Consider the following 24,738-nt stretch of genomic DNA (forward strand, 5'->3'; position numbering starts at 1 on the left):
ATAGGGCTTCAGGCTTGGATGACGTTCAGGACACCTTGGTGTATGGAGTCTTATACAAACATCTGGGAGGCTCACATGCAAACTCGTGCCCCTCTCTGGAAGCCGCGTCGATCATATTCGTCTCTCCTCTATGATCTCCGAAACGACAGCGATCGGTATGAGCCGTGTAGCACAGCTGCGGCTCATTCTTACTGCACCGTGGGCTGGTCAGCCTCAGCTCAAAATACGAATGAAACCTTCGACTATCGCTGTGCAACACTCACGCCCGACCCAGCTTCATGGCCACGCCATGCTACATCTCGCGACAGCTGCGGGGAACCGTAAGAGGTGCGATGTTATCCAGATTACGTTCGGTCCTTCGCGGAGTCGGACCGGTGAATGCGTTCGAGACTCTGACATAGCAGGCGCAACCTCCCGCTAGTTGCAATATGCTGACCACCTTTGCATAGCGAAACGAGGCGTTCAGCAATGCCTTTGACGTGTTGCGAGACGTGTTCTTGGTCAATACTGCTTGCACAGCAGACGGATACGACGTGACGGTCGGTGTAAGCAGGCTTTGGATCCGTAAACAGCCAATAGTGTACGTACAATATCGGAGCTGACCAGGATGGCCGCACCTATTTTCGTACCAAGCCACCGAGCTTCGCTTCAACCGCGACGGAAACGGCTACACAGCAACATGGCGTCTGCACCTACTGAACAGTTGTATCTCGTAATGCGATAGCGAAACTGATACCAGTCCTCGATCATGTAAAGGCACCGGAAATGGTCTCGTAGGGGTGGGATCAGGAGATGCATTTGGTTATCAAGCTTCGCTAAAGCTCGGCTTTGCTTGTTTATCATCTTAGACGTGGGATGATCTGCGCCATGTCATGGTGGCTTCGCTTATTCTCGTGTTTGATTAGCTGCGCGGATGAGCTCCGAGGTGTGCACCCCAGAAAGAGCCAGGATGACGCACGGCTATCCCAGAAGCTTTTGATCATCTTCCAGTCTTGCGCGAAAAGAGTCAGGGCCAAAGATTGCACTTCACCAGCAAAAGATACAGTTCAACCGGTTGTCAAAGTTAATACATTATGCATTATTGGCAGAGATACGACGCGGTGAGGCATCTGCCCTATCATCATCACACGCTAGAAGACCTCGCATTCATCCATAGATCTAATTCCGGAAAGAAATCCATCGCTTCGTCACCTACGATCCTGCTTTCCACCCGCGCCTAACTGATCACGGAGATCGGGGTTGATCTTCGCCGTTAAGTACGACGAAAATTGACCGCTTTGTCGGAACGTCTTCACCCAAGCTGGAGGTGGCGCTTTCAACGACACCTTGTTCGCTTCTTGTCGACCTGCACCAGTGCCTGGAGTCTTCAAGATACTGCGGGGCTGGTATGCTTGTTGGTCCCGCTTCTCATCGTTGCGCTGTACAGGCGTGTCCGACTTTTCTTTCACGCTGCGCCATTCCATGCCTAGAGCAGCTGGTATTGCAAGGCAAGCGATGATGAGTGCCGCAAAGAATGTCCCATGAGTCAGCGAGTCGTTGTAGGCTGCCAGTATCATTCGTTTGATTGCTGGAGTAAAACCCGTCGTCAGGTCCGTGGCTCCTGCGGCTAAGATGCGTTGAGGATTTAGACCTCCGATTCGTTCCAGGCCGGCAGAGAACTTGTCTATGTAGAGATTTTGTCCCACAGCTGTGAAGACTGCTCCACCGAGCGTCTGGAAAAGCGAGAGGACTGCCGTACCGATGGGAACATCGGGTTTATCTAGCACGGTTTGTACGGCTATATTTGGGTGCTGCATGGTGCAACCGACCCCAAAGCCCGTAACAATCTGGGTCCCGATCCAGATACTGTTGTTGGTATTCACGGACCATGTGGTGATGAGGCCGGCACCAATGGCCATGAACAGAGAGCCAAGAATCATGAAAGGAGTGTAGTATCCGATGCGCTGTACAAAACCGCCGGACATGATCGAGCCGACGACGACTGAGAGCACAAGGGGAATGGTGTTGATACCGGATTGCATGGCCGAGGCACCTTTGATGGCCTGGAACCAGAGAGGGATGTAAATGGACACCGTGAGCATGGTCGCGCCTACGCAGAACTGTGAGGCACTTCCGAATGCGACGCTCCTCTGGAAGACGATGCGTGCTGGCAACGTCGCCGTGGTGTTTCGGGTGACGAATTGCCAAAATATGAAGGCTATTAGAAGAATTATAAAGGCGATGAGAAGCGCAACGATACGTGGTGAGTTCCAACGGTACTCCGCTGCACCCCACTCTAGGGCCAACAAGAGACAGGTGATCGATGGAAGGAACAATGCGGTACCCAGCGGGTCCAGATGTTTTATCGTCTCTCCCCATCTCTCGAATTGCGGCTTCTTTTCTTCGAGGTTTAGCAAAAAACATACTGCAAGGATGGTAATGCCACCGAGTGGTAGGTTGATGTAAAAGCACCACCTGCGAGGTATAAAGTCAGTATATATCTCACATGCGATTCGTCAAAGCGTATTACTGACCTCCAAGTTGCGCTGCTGCTGGTGAACGCTCCGCCTAGCAAGGGACCAGCCACACTTGCAACGCCGAAGCATGCGCCAAAGAGACCCTGCAGCATGGGCCGCTTGGCAAGCGGCACTGTGTTGAGCATGATCAAGATCGCACCGGTGAAGATACCACTACTTCCTAGGCCTGCAATAGCGCGTCCAACGATGAGCATGTTGCTGCTGCGTGCTGCGCCGCAAACAATGCTCCCCAACTCAAAAAGAAAAATGCCGGATAGGAAGACTGGTTTCGTGGGAAAGAAGGTGTATATCCTTCCGTATAGCAGAATGAAGCCGGCTGCTGTGAGCATGTACGCACTACCGTACCATCCAATGTCGCCAATGCTGTCGAATTCGTTTGTTATGGCAGGTATCGCTGGGCCGATGATGGTCCTGTCGAGAGCGACTAGGAAGATCGAGATGTATAGTGACAGCATTATGACTGCTGTTTTTGCTGTAGATGGGTATGGAGATGGCGTCGTCTTCGCTCCTCTTTGCCGTTCGATGTCAGCTACTATCGGCGGACTGAGAGGCTCATCGTTCGCCGAACTCGCATCCCAAAGATGACTTTTGTGGAAGTTTCTGTGCATGTTTTTCAGTGGTGGACTGAGAGGTGAGTCCATAACGTCGTCGTCGAATTTGAAGCTTGTGGGGGTGGAATAATTTGAGGCCTGGTATGGATCCATTATCACTGGCACATGGTCGCCGTCCTCGGATGTTGAAACTCTTCTTATCGTGTTGCGGTGTCCGGCTCCGTTCGCTTCGTTGGCCTCATTCAGCCGCAGTATTCCCTCTAACGCCATTAGAGTGCTTTCCCGAAGGAAGGGTCGAATTTCGTGTAGATCTTCTCGTAAGTTATTGGTAGTGTATGAAGTAGCGACTTCTCGTCTCTGCTGATATGGTTTTGACTGAGCCAGATCTTCTTCTCTTGCGTTGTAAGAGATATACGCGGCGGTGCCTTCTTGTGCTTCGGTGTGTGCTCGAGCAAACGCCGTTTCGCAGTTATCGGCCAAATCTTGGAGGATATTAGAGATCAGGTCGCGTTCTTCAGCATCGGTGCGCCCATGCCATCTCACTTCGGTGAGCTCATGAGTGGACGGACGAGACGATAGCGTTGATATGATGGAATAGGCTGGGCGCGCCCCTCGGAACTTCGGTATATACGGGGGAGGTGCCGCCATTGTCCCAATATCGACTGTAAGCCGTGGATATCAATCCGGAAATGTGGGGCGTGTGCGCTGAAGCCTGATATATTGCTTGCAGCCAAATGTACGAGAGGTCCAAGGTGATGAGCGAGTAACAAAATTCAGAGATATACGGCTATGGGCTATAGGGGTGAAGAGTATTATAGGCATGAGTATGCTTCAGTTCTTCGCATTAACAGTCAAAACAAGAAGCACATCTCAGTAACACATCTAGTAGACCAAGAAACATTCCGCAGTCGCATCCGCAGCACGACCAGCAAAGCGCAACGGTGCAGTAAGACGGCGATGACTTCTGACGAATGCGACGTCTTTCTCACACACCATCCACAACCTCCAAAAGCATCGGAGCGCCATCTTCTAAAACACCGACGTTGTACGGCTTGGCTCTACGCCACAAACTTTTCTTGCTCATCCGATGGCGTCTATTAATAAGAGTCTAATGGACCCTGAGCTGTCAGAGGTGGGTAGCCTCACTATCCTGCATGCTTGCACTGCAGTAACTCTCGTGTTCTGTGCAAGATTATGCAAAGTCAGCCAGCGATAGATGATCGGTGCTCGGTGATGACGCTGGGGAGCCGAGCGGTATTGCCAGATCACTGATCTCTGCCGAGACAACCTGAGCGACATTTGAGACGCCTGATGAATCGATTCCTTTGCAAGGTGAATATGATGCCAGGAATGGAACATGATGTGAAGTGACGTCTCAGCTTTTCCGAAAAGCTGGTGGACGATGTTGGCGATGAGAAAGTGGAGAAAAAGAAAGAGGGCGAGGCTTAGCGTGAGAGGAGGTACAGCTGGCGTGATAGTCTATACGCATCATCCGATCGCGATGCCTGTTTGCTTGTCCCGACCAGAACAAAGTCATCATGCAATCGTTGCAGGAGGTCTCTAATTGTAAGTACAAAGTGGCCATGGTTCGTCATTCAGACAACCCAGTCTTCACAGTGCTCTCATACTCTAGCTGCACATCGACCTGGATCCTTCGCGCAGCGCATCGTCATGACCTCGTCGTTTGGGTCTGACTCCGCGCGAAATACGTATACTTTCAACTGACCATTTCCGATGACGAAGCTTCGCCTCCTAAAGCAGAGCAGTTCTGGATGCGAAACTTCAATGTGGAGGATCCCCATGATCTTCTCAAGGGGGCCCACTTGAGGCAAACAAGCCCTACCCGTAGTGCCCTCAATGCATACTCACCAAAAGACGCAGGTACAGTTTCAAAGACACCTAGCTTTGCGAACTTGCAGCTAGTTTGCGGGGTGCATTGATGTTCAACAGGGACACAGTGGAGATTGCCGCAAAAGCAAACGGCGCCCCTGAGCCAAGAATGGCAAGAAAGATTGGCAAAAGCAAAATTGGGACGACGAGCCTATGCTGCGACATGACGCAGGGCAAAGTATTTTACAATGAGTTCACGATAGACATCAAAAAGGGGGGTACAGCTCACTTGTCATCCTTTAAGTTGATGCAGGTGCCATGATGAACAGGCTGTGAGATCACAACATCGAACACGTAATGAAAACAGTGATACCGGTATCAGGTACGAAGAGAACCATATCATTGGATGGACAGCTTACGAGTTGGGGAATTCCCTAACAACGTGATGACTGCTAAGGCATTGGAGGAGAGTACATGTTCCCTAATGAGCGTCCTTCCGTCCTTCAAATGATCTTTAATATGCGCCAGATACCCTTTCACCACCATCTTGTCTCACCACAAGAGAGTGTGCCGGATTGCGGTATCGTTGCCGGTGCCATGGGAACAGAGAGGCCCACTGATCACTGAGGGTGATCTTCGTCCCACTCAGCTACCTTGTCGTCATATAGTCCTGAGATGTCTTCGAAGCACAAGACGAGATGTTTGTTGCACATTGCAACTGTTCCGTAAACCTCGAACTCTTTCTCTGTCATGTCGGAAAGCGTGAAGACTTTCTTGGTGTCTGAGGCGGCTACACGGAGACACTTGACCATGCCGCGTTCGAGCATGTTGGTCCTCAAGACGGGCCTCTCCAAGGGGTCGGCAAGAGGCCAGCTCTCGCTGGACAACTTGTGCTCATCTAGAGCCTTCTGGGCGCATTCGACGAGGGCTTGTTGGCATTGTGTGAACCTGACGTCCTTAAGCGGGGTCGTACCGATGGAAGACTGGCTGGCGATTGGAGTTGGGTCAACCCCGTACTGCTTGTTGCACGCTAAAAGGTCTTGTTGAAGTGTATACTCTCTGTACCTCGCCTGCGGTTCTTGGGGGTCGTTTGCGGAGAGGACAAAGGTGTTAGCATCTAAGTTGTCCATAGCGGTTTGTTCATCGCTCAAGGAATCTTGTCGAGCAGCCTGGGACGAATCAGTAATCATCACCCTTGAAGTGGAAAGAACTGCTGACTACAGGAACGAAAGTGGCCGCGGATGCATGCGCTTCAGACGCAGCGTTGGCGGTCTGCTAAAGTATGAGTGTCAGAATGGAACCACAAGATAGTAGATAGCGAAGTCATACCAATGATGCAGTGTTGACAAGAGGGACTATGCCTGCAGTGGCGGCAATGAACACATAGAAGAGTACGAGAAAGTGTTGAAGGAACATGGTAGGGTATGATGAAGAGCTGTTGCTGGTAACTTCCGTGCGAGGATTGTAGTTGCTGAACGTGGTTGTAAAGTGGATCGAATGAAGGCTTAAAGTGGAAATGTGGGTTGGCAATCACTTATGGTCCAACTAGACTTCATTCTTATAGGAATTCTTATCCACCGGCCCCATCTTTCGGAATTCGAGACCCGTGAATTGAGAGTCTGGGTCGAATGAACTCGTATCGTTCGTAGCTGTAATCCTCTCGCTTCCCCAACCGATCATCCGCCCCAATGGAGGTTCGTCGAAGCGGCTTATAGTACAGCGGGCGAGTACGGACTTGGATATGCCTTGGTTCTCGATCAGAACTAGTCAACATGCAGTGGTAATCACACACGAATCAGATCGCCTTTCGTTGTCTAAATGCGGTCGGGGTCTCGGTCGCTTTAAGGCTGACTTATCATAACGACTGGAGTTATGAGAATAACCGATCATTGTACTTGTGCTGAAGCAGAGCAGCGCCTGAGATCATTAATGACAGCAGACATGACAGCTACATTGATGCGAATCTCGTCGCTGATGAAGGTGAAGGTGAAGTTTATCGACGGAAACGGCTTAGAGGGCTAGAACGATTGCGTCAAGTCTGTTTATTGGGGATACCGGGTTTTCGGACGGATAGAAAAATGATTACGTGTTACTCTGACGGTGCAGGTGGTGACGACCGCATATCTCCAGATTACCCGATGATGTACTTGTAACAAGTTGAACATGTAATAGTATGCGAATCCTGTAGGCTCGATGATCTTAAGCAGATATTTGCCCTGTCGGTTTCTCATCAAACTTAGTCCATATTCCAAAACATGTACAAATTGTTGCCTGATGACCTACTCATGAAGCAGAACTTGAGCAAAGCTTGGGAATATTTCCCAAAAGAGGGAAGTCAGAAAGTAACGATACGGTTCGGCACTCTAAACTTGATTGAAGTACCCTTCATATCAAGAGAGGCACTCTCATCCATCTTCGATATGTGCTCCTCGCCATAACAAGAAAGGCTAGTCAGAGAAGGGGGGTTAGTTCTCTGGGCGCCTTGAAACCTCATTAGCACTGTCGTCGTATCTAGTCATAGTGGATGAACCCCTCAGGGAGAGAGCCACTGAGTAGACAGCGAACAATGATGTTACGTTGGCTCTCAAGCTCATGATCGTGATGTGTGGTTGAAGATTGCCCTTGTTCGATCAGATCGACTCATACCTGGGTAATGTGTTGACGTTCTAAGCAAATACATACTGTTCGTTGGAAGAGCTCGCAAGTATAAGAACACTCGCTGAGTAACTTACTAGTGGTGATTGTTTTCAACATCTGCTTTGAATCCCGTCCTACTCCTACCAACACACGGGGGTAGCGACGCAAGTTCCACTCCATCAATACTTGGTCAATACCTCTCCAACCGTGAAGTCGTTTCTCACTAGTCTTACTGAGCGGATAGAAGCTTTCTATCATGCGACTCTTTGCGTGGATACAAGCCACCTTTCACATCTTCGATGTCGTCAATGCATCTACGAGCGTCGCTTGGTCGAATCTCACTTCACAGGGACTCGAATTCTCACAGGCGGACCGCGATAACCTGGATTGTGCACACAATCCTTATTGTAACTTCAATGAAGATCAGGGTGCACATGAATGGATAAGTGGTTGTCCAGGCCTTCCCAGGATCACCGAAGAGCTTTGGAGAAGACATAGGCACGTCGACGCGAAGTTTTTGAGGAAACACTTCCGAACCTACAAGAGACTACAGGCTAGCAAATATAAGCTTGCTTTCGACGAGTTGACGTTTCCTGCATATATGGCAAAGCGATACGCCCCCAGTGTGCCACCTAGTAGCATGCTCTGCGATGGCCTCGGCATGTGCAGAGTGAGTATTCTACTTTGGCTTCGAAGTCTACGTGCGCTAATGGCACTATTAGTCCCCAAGTTGCAATGATATTGGTATGAACAACACTGCCGATGAAAGACGGGCAGCCATGTTGTTCTTCGAATCTGTTTCTGGACTCGACCATTCATTTCACATCAGGAGTGAAGCGACCCAAGACCACTACAGGCACATCGTCGAGGACTTGGATCGGCTCACAGCAATGTTCACATATGCAGATGAGCAGCAGGATGCAGCAGTCAAGAAGGAGGAGAAAAAGCAGAAACGCATACAACAAATGGAACTGGCTTTTAGCATCATCACGGCTGTCTTCCAACTGTTTACCACGGCTGCCAACATCCTGAATTATAGGCCAGGAACTCTTACAGCTATGTTCAACAAGTTCCCTAGAGCACAAAGTCTTGCCAATAAATGGCAGCGGGGTCTTAGTGCGATGAGTAACAAATTCCCAAACGCTAGCAGGCTTGCAAAATTTGCGAGCCGCAGGAAACCCGGCGATGGCCTACTTCGCGAAAAGTCAATCGAAAACTCACAGAGTAAGTTTTGATCGCAAGTGCGAAGCATTTGTCTAACACGGGATAGAGCTGTGGACAATTACCAGCGGAGGTTGGCTAGGTATGCAAGGTTTGACCAAGGAAGTGGTCAAAGAGATCAACCACAAGAAAGATCTGTAAGTCAGAGCCGATATACATGTCCGAGAAGAAACGCTAGTGATACACAGCCACGGGTTCGAAAAGACTCTGGATTCTGTACGTGCGGCTTTGGTTGAGCTCGACACCTTTGCAGTTGACGAAGTGCTGGAAGGGATGGCACTCCTTTCCTTGGGCTACGAAACGCACAATGGTCATAACATCGTCGATCTATTCGAAAAAGACTTTTTCTTTGGTGCCAACGTTTACTTTCGGGCCTGGATTCAATATGTAATTGGGATGAAGTCCTACGCTACCATAATAAGCGCCCTTTGGTATGTGCTGCATTTCCAACCACATCTTGTGAGTAGTGGCTAATTTTGACAGGAAAACTGAGGGCGTATACATCGTTGAGAGTCTTACTCATTCTGGTCAAAACTGCGACCAAGACAACCGGGGACCAAGGTCCAACAAAGTGTGCCTTGAAGAACGTCCCAACAGATCATACTGGACTTACGCAATGTCCAACTACGACGATAAGAAGACACGAAGTCCTCCAGGATGGGAATTCCTCACAAGCGAAGAGGGATTTCATGGTCTCTACGAGACTGACGTAGTTAGATCCGCGCTTTGGCGAGGGGAGGTATGGTACCCGCATCGTGACAAGCAAGAGGAACTCGGATGCCGCGACGAGCCTACAGCTCCTGAACCACCAGAGGTATATGCTGAAGGGGTGAACGCCACAAGCCCATCTGAGTTAAATCCCACGAATGATCTTGCCTCAGGAGCAATACCACATCTGACGGATTACGGCAACGTTCCTGATGGCTTTGACATTCCGATATGTCACAGCTGGCTAGGCGAGGCAATCTCCGACGTGAACAGCACGAAGAACAGCAACGCTCCTTGCCAATGAGATGGTCCCAACTCGACAGATGCAACATCCTGGGATCAACCTACCAACTGGACCTTCGCATACACAAAGAAGTTTATCAAGGACGGCGGGCTGTATAACTTTGACAACTACGGGAAGAAGTGCAAAAGCTGCGACAAGTTGGGCGCCAGTTGGAAGGCGTTACTGAGACTTGATGAAGAGGAGAAGCCAGCGAAGCACATGAAGGAGGGTTGGAATGGAGGCTGCGAGCCCAAATCGCACAAGTCTCACCCACTAGGGCAACCGCAGCTCAGCGATCCGCCAGAGACAAGTTCATCAGCTTCATCTACACCCAACTCTTGCACCCCAACACCCACCCGAGAGCCCATCGTCCAAGCTACATCTGAACTCGTCGCTCACGAAACACGGTACCCCAAGAACACTCCCAAGAACATAACGCGGCAGGGCGAGTGCAACGGACCATACTGCATCGTCGACACCGTTTACGTGATCCACGAGCAGAACTATGAATACAGCGTTGACTCATCCGTCCGAGTCAGCGAACACGGCTGCTACGCGGGTGATGACTGGTGTTTTGAGCAATCAGCGCATGACATCTGCGAGTACCCTGATGAGGACGAGATTTCAGATGAGGACGAATACGAGGAGGAAGAAGAGGTCGGTGAAGACGAGGACGAATACGCGGACTTCATTCAAGACCATGAACCTCAAAATGGCACGACTGCAGACGACAAAGGCCGAGACGGCAAAACCTCAGGTGGCGAGACAGCAAAAGACAAGGAACCCACTCCCGAAAAAGACGAGAACATGAAGAAATTTGAAGAGGAACACAATCGCCAGAATGGGCGACAGAAGTGTTTCTGCGGTGGAAATGGTAAAGCAGGTCAACACGGCATCTCGTGCTTCGATAAGGGCGTCACATCTAGGACGACGACCGTCAAGGGCAGGATGAAGCAGACACACACACCGGGCATTTCTGCAACTGGTGCATCGATCGCTTCTGGTGGCGGAGCCATACCTACCACCCAGGCAGCTCTTCGCATTAAGACCGTGTACGATGCTGGTGGTGAGGCCGCACCCACGACGCAACCCACCCTTCGCATCAAGACTGTGTACCAAACCATGAAACGAGACGTAACGCTCCAAGCGACGCCAGAAGTGCCGAGTCTTGCTGTTCCAACGGTGGCTCCGGTGTTTTCTCCTAGTAGCTATGGTTCGCTCGCTTCTCACTCGAGGGTGACGATGGGCTGAGTTGCCTTTTGTGTGTGCGTGCGTGTATGGTGAGGGTGCAGGACAAATCCGCTTATTGGGGAATGGTTTGGAGGGCTAGTTTGGGGAGAATGTGGATGGGACGAGCTCGCTTACATTTACGATTCCCAGCTTTCTGTTATTGGTGAGAGCTGGAACTGTATTTCCCATTCGCACTGTCAGTGGTGATGGGTGGGAAAGGGTATGGGATAATGTCGACTTATTCTTGATATCGATATCCAAATCCAAACAATCTTGTTTGTCGTGTATCCGTCTTCAGGGCATGATCGTGATCGCCGTGGTGTGTTGGAGGGGAACGTGTTTCGCCCACCCACCTTGAAAACCGCAGTGCAAAACCAGACCACTGTTGTCGACAACTCTATGATGATCACTTATCGCTATTGTCTCATAGAGCGAACGCATCAGAAAGAGAAGTGGTTCAGACACAGCAACAATGAGATAAAAAGCTGATGTATATTGAACTTGACATTATGCTTTGCGATAAAAGTAATATGAAACGCCCCAGCACTTGGCGACGTTTGACTTGGGAAAAGCAAAGGAGACTGCAAATTTGACCAGCAAAAAGGCTGCATGTGAAAAGCAGTAGTAACTAAGGGTATCATCGCTGTCGTGTGAGGGCGAAGTAACGAGACGAAGAAACGACATTAGCAGTAAAGACGCAAAGAGACCATTACCAAACACCAGACATGCCGAGAAGGAAATTTCGCAACGGCAAACAGCTCAGTCGTCCGTAGCATTCATCTTACCCATTTCAAGGCCGACTTCCTCAGTCTTCATACGCTCACCATCCGGCCCTCTGCGTCCGCCTCCCACAAAGCCCCAAAGGCCGACTGCAGCCACAGCCCAAGCAATGACCATAAAAGGCACCATGACGGCACGACCGGCAACCTCAACTGCGCATTGCTTACTGTAATCCTCTCGCACCATGGCAGCACCTCCAACATCTTGCAGTTCGCACGCCCAAGTCTCGAGATCGAAAGTACCAAAGTTGTAGCGAAAGAAGGTCTCTTGGGTTGCAGCTGTATCGTTCATGCGAGAAGCGCGGAAATTGACGAAGCCCTCGCGGAAATGCGAGGTGTTTTTGTGGGTGACGAAGATGGAGACTAGAGCGAAGAGAACGAGAATGGCGTTGGTGATGTGCAGGAACATTATGTTGCGACGGAAGGCGTATGATTGTGTCTATCGAGTCATTAGCATTAAACACCTCTACTATATGGCAACTGTGCGTACCCGCTTGCCCATTTTCCAGTCCGTGACTACGAGTCCGATGTGCGCTGCAGCCAGACATATACTAAGGGTAGCAGCGATAATGGCCAACTTGGCTGGTATTGCGTAGAGCATCCTCGGTAGAGCGGCCATGATGATGGCGTCGCCTGGCTCGCCATCTTTTCTTGTAGTTTGGAAGGTGAATCCCGTCCGACGGTTGTCTTCGATGAAGCTATAGGTCAACGCCTTGAGCGTGATGACTGGGATGGCGATTATGAGTAACAAGGAAAGGAAGACGCTGTACAATAGCCTTGCAATACGATGATGCGGGCATGAACTAGTATTGAGTGGCTGATTGAAAACTGGTGGGACATGTTTCTTGGAATGGAAGAGCGATGTGACTTTGTCGGCTGCCGGTGGGAGGGTAAAGTTGACTTTCGTCATATTGGTTGTGGTATTATCTCTACCTTTCCCGGCTGGGTAATGATAGGATATGAGCGAGCTATGGATGGAAGAATTATACGTGGACTAACTGATGGCAACGAGACATGGTAGAGTTACATAGCATCTGGTCACCGCCGAGGCATTCGTCCCAAGAGTTGCATGCTTGGATAGTCGCCCACACTGTGATTACTTTACCTATAATCTCTGCTGAGAGATTTATCGTTCTGTCAATGCTGGAAGGGTCCTTGGTGGTACCTAGCAAGGACTTGCTTGAACGGTCGAGTACATCTCCGGCTTGTTCTGGATGAATCGCAATGCGACTGACAGGTGTCAAACGGTCTGGTCATCGTGTATTGGCTGTTAGCATGTGTCGCGACAGGAAGTGTGAGAGATGCGCAACGCGCACGACCCGCCCACTGCACCGATGATGGTTCTCCCGCGTCGCAATAACGCACTCTGATAAGCGTTAGAGAACTTTCTTGGGTGTTCGCGTAGTCCGAAAGCGCCTGAGGCATTATTTGATCACATATCATTGCTGATAGACTAATGTGCTGCATGGGACACGGCGCGATGGAGTGTAGATCCCCCGCAGGATGGCTTGCATCGAGAGGACGCGTGTCGCTCTTACTATGATGGGCCAATATAGTAATCGCCGGATAGATCAGATGGCGCGTCATGTATATGACAGCGGGAAGTCTAATGGAGCTTTGCCAATGGGCATGTCATGACATGACGTGGTGGGTGCCGTGGCATACCATGGGGGTAAAAAAAAAAAAAGTGTTTGAATTAGTGACAAGACACGACAGGATATAGGCGCGCGTTGTGGACGTAGATATGATATGTCGACAACAAGAGTGTGGTGATGGCGGGTGAAAGGCGGTGGTGATGTCAGACATGCCCGAGCGCTAACTGTCGAGGAGTCGCGATTCGACGCGTTGGCAAGGCATGTCGGCCAACAACACGCAATCCCCTTAACCACACGCCATGGCCTTTACAGCGCTCAACAACAAGCCATCGGCACCCATAGTACTCGTGCAAACTCCGCCTGCGCCTGCGCCTGCGCCTGTACCCGCGCCAGCTGCCCCGACTCTCGCACCGCATCCACAGGAAATTGATGTCGCTTTCGCTAGCAACCATGAGCTGCGGAAGCGCGTACACGCCGCGATAGGTATGTGGTCTCTATTCGACTCCCGACTATTACTGATTTCCTCTCAGACCAGAACCCCGCGCAAAGTACTCTTTTCCGCGACATTTCGACTTACATTCTTAATCAAACTTCGCAACCTGCTGCCGAGCCAGCAACAAAGAAACGCAAGATCGAAGAGAGCAACCCCCCGCAGAACGGCGCATCAGCGTCAGGAGGTAGTCTCACAAGTACTGCGACGAAAGCATTCAAGACATACCCAGCCGTCAGCGTCGCCATACCCCAGCGAAAGAAGTTCACTCTCGAACTGCTCGACAAGAAGGATGGCGGCATAAGAGCCATAGGCGCCAATGGCAACGTCGAATTTGCCATTGCGTGGAAAGACGTCGACCAGGTCTTCTGTTTGCCTATACCCGAGAAGGCCAAGAAGCAGCACCATTTCATCGTCATACCACTACACGGCGATGGAGTGGCGCCCGTGCCAGACGAATTAAAGGCATCACCACCAGAGCCCATAGTATGGACGTTCGAGGAGGCGACAGGCAAGAACATAGTCGAAGGCGAAGATCCAGGACCAGGACCGATGGCTGAGGCGATTCATCATTGCCTGATACAAGCTGGGACAGGAAAAGAAGTTGTCTTCCCAGATGCCGACGAATTCGCCAGCGCCGTACCAGAAAGTCACAGGAAGGGTGAGAAGGCATACCACGTCAAGGCACATAGGGGAAGCAAGGAAGGTGCGTCATACACACGAAAATCACGACACAGAACTTCTGCTAACATGCTCTAGGCTACCTGTTCTTCACCTCGGTAGGTATCCTCTACGGCTTCAAGAAGCCTCTCGCATTCTTCGACTTCGCCGCTATAAACAGCATATCCTACACCGCCGTCCTGCGCAACACCTTCAACATCGTCTTCACCACACCAACAGGCGACATCGAATTTGGCATGCTCGATCAACAAGACTTTGCCGGCATAAATGAATACGTCCAGAAACACGGACTGCAGGATGCTAGTCTGGCTGCGGACAGACGCGCAAAGAAGCTTAACGTAAACAAGGTGGGCGGCAAGAAGGAGAACGGAGCGGCAGTAGAGGAGGCTGCTGGTGAGGAAGAGGAGAGCGAGCTGCAGAAGGCCGAGAGGGAGTTACAGGACCAGGAAGACGATGAAGAAGAGGACGATGACTTTGATCCGGGAAGTGAGGGCGAGAGTGAGGGTTCAGGCTCTGACAGCGAAGACGAAGATGGCGAGGGGGGAGGCTATGAGGAGGGCGACACAGCCGAAGTTGAGTATGATGAGGCTGGTGGCGATGATGATGTTGATGAGATGGAACACTAGTTATGCTTCATGTATGAGCACACGTGCGAGCGAGATATCGCACTCTGCCAGGTTCTATATGAGCTCCTAATCATACACAGCATCCTCCAAACTAAAGTGCATGCATCTTATACTTTCCTCTCAACCTGCCCAGGTACACAGTTCAAGAAGACGAGAATCATGACGCTTACTTCTCTGAATCCGCATCCCTTCTTTTTATCGTTGCGGCTGTCTTACGATACTACTGTCCTAACAATTCAACACTGCTTACTGAAATGCCACCAATCACGCAATGAGATATACTTGGACGTGCGCGCAACATGATCCACGTGTCTGATTCCTCGGTTCCTCGCACTGTTGAAGCCCATGCGAGTGTACATCTTCTAATTTCATGCCGCGCAGCGTAGTTCCCAGTATTCTTCACTAGACTCGAAGTCGTCAGTGTATTGTGCACTTTCTGCTCTACGGGAAGACGGGCTCGAGCTCTTTGAATCGGGTGCTGGCTCTGTGACGTGGCTGGACTGCGATCTTAACGGTGAGGTTCAGATTTAGCCAGAGAGTGCAACTGAAACGCTACAGCTACTCAATACTGAGGAAAATGATCTCGCCACCTGCAACCTGAACACGAAGTTTGGTACCCTTACGCTTCTGTATCTGGTGCTATTGCGACTTAGTTGCCATAGAACTGGATATACCAAAGTCTGAAGCTGTCCTGGAGTATCGAAATGTGCATTGCAGACTATTCAGTCGAGCTAAAATAGTTTGAGCAAAGGTAATGAGATATCCTGCTCCTGTCGTTGTTTGAGCATTGTGTCTTGTTCACCTTCCTCATGTCGTCGCATATCCACTCTCCGATTCTCCTAAGTCCGTCTTCTAGCTTTTCCTCCCTCTTCGGAGTTTACGCTAGCTAATACCCGTCGTCCTAGAGTGGAAGGTTGTGGTCATCGGGTTATCAAGTCCAACTGGGGATGACTTCCTCTTGCAATCGTCGTATCGCTGCCCAAAGCAAGAGCCGCTCGATCGAACCGCGTAATGCCTTCGCCTCTCCATGGATCCACGTGGTACGGATAGCTGTTCATAAGAAGAAGGTGGAGTACCTGTTGATTGAATACGTCGAATACGGACCTCGCGTACAGAGAAGCACCGTCGAGCCGACCTCGGGATCGAAGTGCGGAGGATCAGAGACCACGATGATACTGGACATGGTGTTGAACCTCGTTTGCGTCGATCGCGGCTAAAGGCAGCTTGACTCCACTACGGCCGTACCCATTATGTAGTTTTGTCCGTGTCTATTGTCGTGAAGTGGCTCTAGAGTCGTGGCGCAGCCAGCCAACCATGTTGAATCGCACACTATTACATATTCCTACCACCGGATAATTCATCCTTAGTAATTACCCCAGGTTTTCCTCGGGCCTTTCCGTATGGTATATTGTAGTTTGAGATGGTTTCGGAAGTCAATTTCTCCAAGAAACTTGGAAGAGGCAGTGCAAGATGGCAGCACGTGATTAATGATACTACTGCCCAGCCGGTGAAAAAAGGGCCTTTGTCGGTCTGCAGAAAATCACCAAGTCGAGCTGAACGGCGAAAACATCGTGAATCATACGAGAAAACAAAATCATGCACAATTGCACAAAACACAGTCAGAAAGCAAAGTGCGCGAACGTGAAACACTTGCTGTGTAAGATCGGGGCGCTCACCTTTGGTGCCACAACTCAATGTCAAGCTTGCTGATTGCATCAACAAAACGCAATCCAGTCATGTCGATGAGATATCGATAACATTTCGTCTACGTATGCTGAGAGGATGCAGTCAGCTTGGCATCGTGATACCTCGGTGATTCTCTCCAGGAAACGCCGATGGTGTTGATTTACTTCCTTGATTCCAAGGCTTCTGTCATAGCTGACGCGGTCGGGCAGGGCTGAGGCTGCAAGCCACCACTGCGCCTATCGAGACAGATGCAGCGCCACGTGAAACCGGAAAATGCAGCTGCAGATGCACTGCAGAGTAATCCAAGCAGGAACCAACTCGATAATAGTAGCTATAGCACCGGGCACAATAGACCGTAATATGTGGAAATAGCCGAATCTCGCAGTAGTCTAGGAGTAATTTGAACGAACGATAGGGGTAGGCAATTTCAAGGACTGCCCTGAGTCCAAGGTCTTGTAGAAGGCTGTCCAGATCGATGAGCACGAAGGCATCGAGGTCTGGATCTGAATGCAGATTGCTGACATGTCTTGGAGTGCGGAGTGGGAGTGTTGAGAGGCACCAAGTTGCGGCTTCGACGATGAAACGTGCGGCACATCCATGAGCAGGGACCCACAACGGCAAAGAGTACCAAGTCCGTCCTCCCAGGGCTTCGCTACTAACTCACACGTTCATCACCCGCACGCGAACCAACATGCCCGCCTTCGCCAGCGTGCCCCAGCATCGGGACATTACTTTTGCAAAATACGCGACGTGCTATTCGCCCGGGTGCGAGTTACTTCTTTGTCCCTGCACATAGCCACCTCTACGCGTAAGGCCAAGCCGCGCCGCCGTTAAGTCCGCCAGCCCTCACTGGTATCACGATAAGTCTGCAACCATGCTCGCTCGGGTATCTCACTGTTCGCGCCTCATGGCGTCTGTGACGCGTACCTCTTGCACAAGTTGTGTTGTCATGTCCTGAGGTTGTTTGCGGTCTGCCCAGCCGGTGACGGGTCTCCGCAAAGCCGCCGCATTCGGCCAGCATTGCCCAACCACGCATCAGCAGTAATACCGCTGGTTCAACTGTGCCTACAGATACCTACTCACCAAACTAGGCCAAGTGTGTGTACGTAGACCATGCTTCTGTCAGCATCTGTCTTGGGCCTTGGATGGTACTCTTGGAAGGCGGACGATCCGGTCTCCACCATCTATAAACCTCTTTGTCCACATCCACCAAGAAATATCTGACAGAACATCACTTACTCAAGTTCAAAACATCTTGTCTCATTGGTTCGTTGGCTCTCCTACCCTTAGGCCAAATCAATAGCTTTGTCATCTACCTTGCTTTAGGGACGCCTCTCAAGCCACTTCAGCCGGGCGTCACTAGCCTCGAAGCGTCGAGCCCTTTGACATCTCTTACTTCAGTTTCCTTTCAACGTTCTTCAGGGCCATCAAAAATGAGACGCAATACTAAGACGTCTGCTGTAGGCCTGTTGGCTTTGGGTAAGCCTATTGCCACAGCCGAGTTGTACTACAGCACTAACCATATCTAGCCTATCGTGCCTCAGCCCAAGTTGCCAATACCAGTCCCTCGGACGGTGTAACCTTTGGGCTCAACATCCCCGAAGCAACAGCAGCATCCTCCGATGCTGGAGAGATCTTTTTCTCGATATCTGCACCGAGCAGCTATGAGTGGGTTGCGCTCGGTCAGGGTAGTGGCATGGCCAATTCCAACATGTTTGTTGTATACACTTCAGCAGACGGCAATAACGTGACATTATCGCCACGAACGACAAGCAGCTATAGCGCTCCTAGCCCTAATGATGCTGCGCAAGTCACGCTACTTGAAGGCTCTGGTGTCTCGAATGGTGTCATGACTGCCACCGTGAGATGTGAGTATTATACTCCTTCATACAATCCGAACATCCATTGACATGTAATCCAGGTTCCAACTGTAACAGCTGGTCCGGCGGCACCATGGACTTTACCTCCAACAGCGGCAACTTCATCTACGCCTACCAATCCTCAGGGGGTCCCAAGAACGATGACTCTACGTCTGCATCTATCCGCCAGCACAGTAGCGAAGGCGTCTTCAATTGGGAGTTCGCTGCCGCTAAGGGAGGCTCAAGTGTAAACCCCCTTCTCAACACCTCCCCCTCCGGTACCACCGGCGGATCAGGCGCAACTCCGACCAATTGCCGCCAACGCCCTTCTGGCGCCGCAGCAACAGCATCAGGATCAGGATCAGAATCATCAGCCAAACCCAGCAAGACTGCCTCCTACGACGATGACGACTGGTGGACTGGCCGACCTACCGCGCGCCCAACATCCTGGCCTACCGGCGCACCATGGGATAAACGTCAATCCGACGACTCCTCACTCCCCTACTGCGATACGCTTCCCAACAACGGCGGCGCCAACTCTGGTGTCACAACCATCTCCTCCAGCGAACCCAACACGAAGAAACACCTCATCGCTCACGGTGTCCTCGCCTCTCTCGCGTTCGTCATCCTCTTCCCTGCAGGATCCATCGCCATCCGTCTCGCTTCCTTCCCCAGCGTCCTCTGGTTTCACGCCTTGTTCCAGATCTTCGCTTACATGACATACACTGCTGCATTTGGTCTAGGTATCTGGCTCGCTCTACCAGTCAGTGGCGGTCACTACATTGACAGTTACCATGCCATCATCGGCATGGTCGTCTTCGCGCTCATCTTCTTCCAACCGATCTTAGGCTGGATGCACCACGTCCTCTTCAAGAAGTACAGTCACCGCACTCTCTGGTCCTACGCTCATATCTGGGTTGGTCGCATCGCGATTACTCTCGGTATCATCAACGGTGGGCTTGGCCTACTGCTTGCGGGTAACTCGCCTGATGGTGAGATTGCTTACGGCGTTGTTGCTGGTGTTATGTGGGTTACCTGGGTTGCTGCGGCGATCTGGGGCGAGATGAGGAGGAAGAAGGCAGCGAAGTTGGCGGAGCAGCAGAGGCCCGAAAAGCTTACCGGCGAGAGGAGGCAGAGCGATAACAGCAGGAGTGATGGGAGTGACACGGATCTGAATGGGCACTATAGGCCTGCTAAGGAACAGCAGGCGTGAGCTGTGTAGGCAGAAACGCGATTTCTGATTCTGGTGTCTGGAGTAGTGTACCGAAAACGAAGAGCGATGTACATGATTAGGCGCAGGTAATTTCCTTTGTTTGTCCGTTTGAGCGAAGTATACCAATCATGTTTTGCACCTCAACAAGCTATGTCCATTCCGGTCTCGTGATGACTCGATTGCAAGTATTCTGAAACACGAACTCCGCTTTTGCCATTCCATTGTCATTGCATGATGACAATATTCTCAGTATCACCGCCTCCCCATACCCAACACTCTACTCGCTGCTGTACTAACCTTGATTACATCCCTATATGTCAGGCTCACTCTCGTACCTCTGAGATTACTGCCACCATCCCTAGCAATCGCATCTTTTCCTTCCTGACTCAATAATCCCCAATTCGCCACCGTTCCCTCACTCAACTCCTCATCAACCTCAATTGACGAAATACCATGCATCAACTCTCGGTACGCACGACCCGTCGTGATGAGCAAGGAGCGGGGTTCCTGAAAAATACGTGTAGGTAGGTGCAACATTTTCTCTTGCTGGTTGTCCTCGTTTCTAGTAGGTGAAGATTGCTCGATCTCCTGCCTCTCGTTCCTATCCTTCTTCCCATCTCCTTGCCCCTCATTACCCCCATCCTGCTGTCCTTCTTTATTGAAGGAAGATTCTGGTTTAGGAAGCACGTCCAAGCACAACCCCGCACCTAAACTGACAGTCGCAACGACATGGGCATACGCATCTCCGTCTTCGTGCGGCATGATGCCTTCACCGGGTCTATACTCGTTGACGAGAACATGGTTTGACTGGCCGTGCGGTGTGTGGTCAAAGATTCCTAGGTCCTTAAAACGAGATAGGATGGGGTTGGTAAGGTAAGCGGGTAAAGGGGCGGCGAGCAAGGTATTGTTTTTAGTGAGGGTGGAGGGCAGAGCCTGGAGACGCCGATGAGTGAGGTGTGTCCATCTCTGAGCTGGAATCTAGGGATATTAGTTGCATAATTATGGTTTTCAAGGGTAGTGTAGTGAAGATGTTTAGGTGTGTTGATTGTTCCATGGGCTGTTGTGAGGGAGCGAACAGGGCGGGGTAGTTAATAGTAGAACTGCAAACTTTGTGTCTGCAATCTCGTGCGTTGGAGAATAGGAAAAAGAATTGGGAATAAGAGCGAAGAGGAAAACGCACCTTCTGCACTATTGACGATTCTTCTTCCGCGCTGATGAAATTTGGAATGTAGTAGAAGTCTGGTGGTAGACCCGCGATGCGAAAAACCTCAAGGTTAGTCTTGGAAATTCCCCATTGATCATCCATGTTTCCTTTTCGGCTGATGTGAGACTGTTACCAGCAGAAATGAAAGCCTTGCTCTTTCGCAATGATATGTCGAAGTTGAATGAGCGATTGTTCGAAGATGATGTAATGCAGAGCAAACGCGCCGCTAACTCGAGCTAGTCGCGCGCTCACGTGCAAACAAACATTTTGATGTAGGGCCGCGAGCTGCAGCATGCTTCGACTCAAGATTACAAAATAGGACTTCTTGACTGAGAGTGAATGAAGATGGATGCATAACTATGTAACATGCAACATGTAGAGATCTATGAACAGTAGAAGAGTAGCCGCTCCACAACTCCAGATACCCATGCTAATATCAGGACTATTTCCAACGCTCATACTCACCCAAGGGGAGGAGCATCGGATCATTGTGCAACGTATTCGAGCCATATGCAACATTGCTGCATCAACCCACAAACCTGGGGCCAACTTCTATCCCAAGAAGAAGACGCCATATGACCCCGCCGCTGTAGATACCAAAAAACACATTCACATCACAGTGCAGCCACCTGGACCACTTCGCGCACGGCGGCGGCGGCCGACACCGCCAGTAGCACCAGCACCGCCTTCCTCCTCATCCGCATGCATCATCTGCGCTTCCCTCGCTCTTCTTCTCCGCCGCCTGGCTCCAGCACCACCAACACCTGCTTCCTCATTTAGCATCATCCAATCGGCCCACTTGCGTTCCAAACGCGCGGCGGCTGCGAAATCACCCCTCAAGACACGCTTGGTATGTTCCTCCACCGTAGGTTGCCAGTTATGGAAGCACTTGAGCTTGATAATCTCACGTGGATACGTCGCGACTTTGCTCGCAGAGCGCGAAGAAGGACGTGTGATCTCTGCATTTCGAGATAGGACTTCGCGAACACCGGTCCATGTTACATTTGCGCAGTCATATGCTTCGATGCGAAGACCAACCTCTGGGCGCTCTGAGTTGGTTAAGCCACGAGCGGCGCGGTTGCGGTTGCGGAGGCCTGATGCGGCTTCTGCGAGGACGAGGTCGGAGATGCGTGTGTTATCCATGTCAAGTGATGCGAGACGGGTGCAGGCTTTCAGTATGGGGAGCATGCCCGCATCCCCTAGATTTTCGCAGTAGGAGATGCAGAGGTGTCGCAGATGAGGGGCGCATGGAGCTTCAGCGAGTGTCTTCAGGACTTCGTTGGTCAATCCGTCGATCTCTTCAACATCTAGATGCGTAAGAACTGGCACAGTAGGCAGTAAGCTCATTAACGCATCATCGGTGAGTCCGCCGCATTTCGAGACTTGGAGGCCTTCGAGATATGGGACGTTGTGTACTAACGTCTTCAGGCCGGTATCGGTGATACTGCGGCAACGAGTAAGGTTCAAGTGCTTGAGATTTCTGGGTGGGACGATTGGCCGATCGGTAAGGACGTCGACCTCTTCGTCTACGCCCTCGATCAAAGCAGCCAGCGCTTCATCATTGAGACTGTCGCAGTTCTTGAGGTCGAGCCTTTCTAGAGTGTTTCGCTTGAACAACTCCACCATCAGGTCGACGTCGTCCCAGCCTCGTACTTCACCAGCTCTGATGTCTCGCAACTTTTTACAACCCTCGACAACCTTTTTCAGCCCACGGTTGTCGATGTTGTTACACCATGAGATGTTCAAGACTTCGACTCTTGGGCAGTGTGCGGCCAGGATCTTCATCGCTGCATTTGTTGCGCCTGCGAGACCCGAGAGATTGACGTGAACGAGGCGGCTGTTTTGAAGTAGGAAGCAGTGGATAGACGTCCGGTCAATCCGGCATCCCTGTAACGAAAAGTTCTCCAGGTTCTGGCAAGACTCAATGAAGCCGTCCTTGCCCCAGTGTTCCCTCAGTTGTACGCAGCCTCTCAAGTTCAAATCCTTGACAAACGGACCCGCCGATGTGATGATATTGACCAGAGCGTTGGCTGAGATGTCGCGGTAAAAGTTGCTCGTATCGAGATCGCTCCACAGCTGACCGTCGAAGCACATGGTATGCCACGATTTGGAGACGCGCGAACATCGCACAATTTCCTTGGGTTCGAGATATCTAAGAATCTGCATGCGAATCTCGGTGGGCATGTCGCCCCAAAAGTTGAAGTTGACTCGTCTCTGGACCTTGCGTACAGGCCGCGAGAAGTAGTCGCTCTCGGCCTCGGTGCCATCCCGGGTGAAGGGTCGTCGTGCCGAAGGGAGAGGTACTGAGGATGGAACGTCTGGTGTCTTCATGCGTAGGCGGGTCCTCTCATCCCAGAAAGGAGTGCCGGGCGGGCTGTTGGCTACTGATGTTGGTGCCGTAGAGTAACCATTCGACAGTTCTGACGAATAGGAACTGCCGAACGAGTTTCCATACGGCGAGCCAGGCGATGCGAGGGAGACGCAAGACATGGATGCCTTTCCGCCGCTTCTCAGACTGTGTGAACGAGGTCTGCCCATGTGTGCCAGGCTATTGGAAGACGCCATGCGTTGTAGGCCCATGAACAGACGCTGCCTGCCCTTCATCTTTGGCTGCTCGATCATGATGGCGTCCGAAGGAGGAGTTCCCGGCGAGGGGTTCACTTCGCCATGGTCGACGACCACGGAGTCGATGGATAGCGGCTCCATGGCGAGGCGTGGCTGTGCGGTGCGCGGTGCTCGACGATGAATGGTTGGGCGCGGGGAAGGAGGGTGCTGTCAATGTCGAGAACTTGACCAGGATGTCGTCACGACTGCAGGAGCAAGATGGCAGGCAGAGAAGGTGGGAACAGTCCCGTACCAGCAAAAAGGAACAAACGCAGGAAAGCTGACGCCGACCCGGCGGTTGGGTGCGCGGTTTTTGATAGCTGAGCGGATAGCGGAATGGGGCAGTTCCAGTCTAGAAAGGCGAAAGGCGGGGAGCATGGCCCGTGTTATGCGGCGAGCGAGCGAGGCAGGCCGATCAACAGCCCTTCGGTTCAAGAACGATCTCGAGCCGTCAGCTAGCAAGTCGACCGAGAGCTGACTATAGCGTGTAACAAGATGACGCGAAGGATGCCAGCAGCAGCGACGTGCAGCAGCTTTCATGTGCTGCCACTGCTGTCGTCCAATGTCTTATCGTCGCTATCAGAAGGCCCGATTGGAACGGCGCCACGTGCGAGATCTCGGCGGTCACCAGCGCACCTCCAAAGAGAGACATTGGTCGCTTGACCTGTCTCACAGCATCGCGTGAGCAGACAAGAACCTCTGCTTCTCTGGCCATGATATAGTATTGCAAACCGCCATCGCGCAACAAGAAATGCAGGGAGCAGCAGTCGGCTTTCAGGGTCGGTTCTCCATGCTGCTGCAGTTGGCTTTATGCAGGGACTCCCCAGGTTGAGAAGCAGCATCCTCTTTACGCCTAGCTGATGTTCACGTCCCGCCACCAGGATCCAATTCCGCCAATCTGCCCGCCTTCTAGATGCAGAGGCTCCGCCTAGGAACTTCTCGCCCCATGCGCCAGGCAGAACACGTCTTTAGGCCCAACGGCACATGGCCCATCGGTCCTGATTAGGTGTTGGTTGGTCTGAATC

The 24,738-nt window shown here is 51.3% G+C and overlaps 8 protein-coding genes across 8 annotated transcripts; 3 read left to right on the top strand and 5 right to left on the bottom strand.

The window, feature by feature from the left end:
• Window positions 1–1,187: 1,187 nt before the first annotated feature.
• Window positions 1,188–3,337, bottom strand: J4E82_003530 (uncharacterized protein; the record flags this gene model as incomplete). The annotated part of the gene is made up of 2 exons (XM_051729815.1): window positions 1,188–2,454; window positions 2,514–3,337. The coding sequence occupies 2 exons, from the start codon at window positions 3,335–3,337 to the stop codon at window positions 1,188–1,190; spliced, it is 2,091 nt and encodes a 696-aa protein (XP_051590489.1).
• Window positions 3,338–5,517: 2,180 nt separating this feature from the next.
• On the bottom strand, window positions 5,518–6,313 carry J4E82_003531 (uncharacterized protein; the record flags this gene model as incomplete). The annotated part of the gene is made up of 3 exons (XM_051729816.1): window positions 5,518–6,066; window positions 6,116–6,172; window positions 6,227–6,313. 3 exons carry the CDS (start codon window positions 6,311–6,313, stop codon window positions 5,518–5,520), a joined length of 693 nt encoding a protein of 230 aa, XP_051590490.1.
• Window positions 6,314–8,195: 1,882 nt separating this feature from the next.
• J4E82_003532 (uncharacterized protein) lies at window positions 8,196–10,997 on the top strand (the record flags this gene model as incomplete). Its single annotated transcript, XM_051729817.1, has 6 exons — window positions 8,196–8,204; window positions 8,257–8,758; window positions 8,805–8,892; window positions 8,944–9,186; window positions 9,239–9,696; window positions 9,787–10,997. 6 exons carry the CDS (start codon window positions 8,196–8,198, stop codon window positions 10,995–10,997), a joined length of 2,511 nt encoding a protein of 836 aa, XP_051590491.1.
• Window positions 10,998–11,735: 738 nt separating this feature from the next.
• On the bottom strand, window positions 11,736–12,665 carry J4E82_003533 (uncharacterized protein; the record flags this gene model as incomplete). The annotated part of the gene is made up of 2 exons (XM_051729818.1): window positions 11,736–12,194; window positions 12,246–12,665. 2 exons carry the CDS (start codon window positions 12,663–12,665, stop codon window positions 11,736–11,738), a joined length of 879 nt encoding a protein of 292 aa, XP_051590492.1.
• Window positions 12,666–13,649: 984 nt separating this feature from the next.
• J4E82_003534 (uncharacterized protein) lies at window positions 13,650–15,147 on the top strand (the record flags this gene model as incomplete). The annotated part of the gene is made up of 3 exons (XM_051729819.1): window positions 13,650–13,833; window positions 13,881–14,546; window positions 14,600–15,147. 3 exons carry the CDS (start codon window positions 13,650–13,652, stop codon window positions 15,145–15,147), a joined length of 1,398 nt encoding a protein of 465 aa, XP_051590493.1.
• A 3,119-nt stretch (window positions 15,148–18,266) lies between these two features.
• J4E82_003535 (uncharacterized protein) lies at window positions 18,267–19,905 on the top strand (the record flags this gene model as incomplete). Its single annotated transcript, XM_051729820.1, has 3 exons — window positions 18,267–18,312; window positions 18,363–18,701; window positions 18,755–19,905. 3 exons carry the CDS (start codon window positions 18,267–18,269, stop codon window positions 19,903–19,905), a joined length of 1,536 nt encoding a protein of 511 aa, XP_051590494.1.
• Window positions 19,906–20,157: 252 nt separating this feature from the next.
• On the bottom strand, window positions 20,158–21,211 carry J4E82_003536 (uncharacterized protein; the record flags this gene model as incomplete). The annotated part of the gene is made up of 2 exons (XM_051729821.1): window positions 20,158–20,883; window positions 21,086–21,211. 2 exons carry the CDS (start codon window positions 21,209–21,211, stop codon window positions 20,158–20,160), a joined length of 852 nt encoding a protein of 283 aa, XP_051590495.1.
• A 507-nt stretch (window positions 21,212–21,718) lies between these two features.
• J4E82_003537 (uncharacterized protein) lies at window positions 21,719–23,815 on the bottom strand (the record flags this gene model as incomplete). Its single annotated transcript, XM_051729822.1, has 1 exon — window positions 21,719–23,815. The coding sequence occupies one exon, from the start codon at window positions 23,813–23,815 to the stop codon at window positions 21,719–21,721; it is 2,097 nt and encodes a 698-aa protein (XP_051590496.1).
• Between the last annotated feature and the right edge of the window lie 923 nt (window positions 23,816–24,738).

This window comes from Alternaria postmessia, assembly GCF_024291825.1.
Source record: "Alternaria postmessia strain BMP 2775 chromosome Unknown scaffold_15, whole genome shotgun sequence".
In the NCBI taxonomy this organism is placed as follows: Eukaryota; Fungi; Ascomycota; class Dothideomycetes; order Pleosporales; family Pleosporaceae; genus Alternaria; species Alternaria postmessia.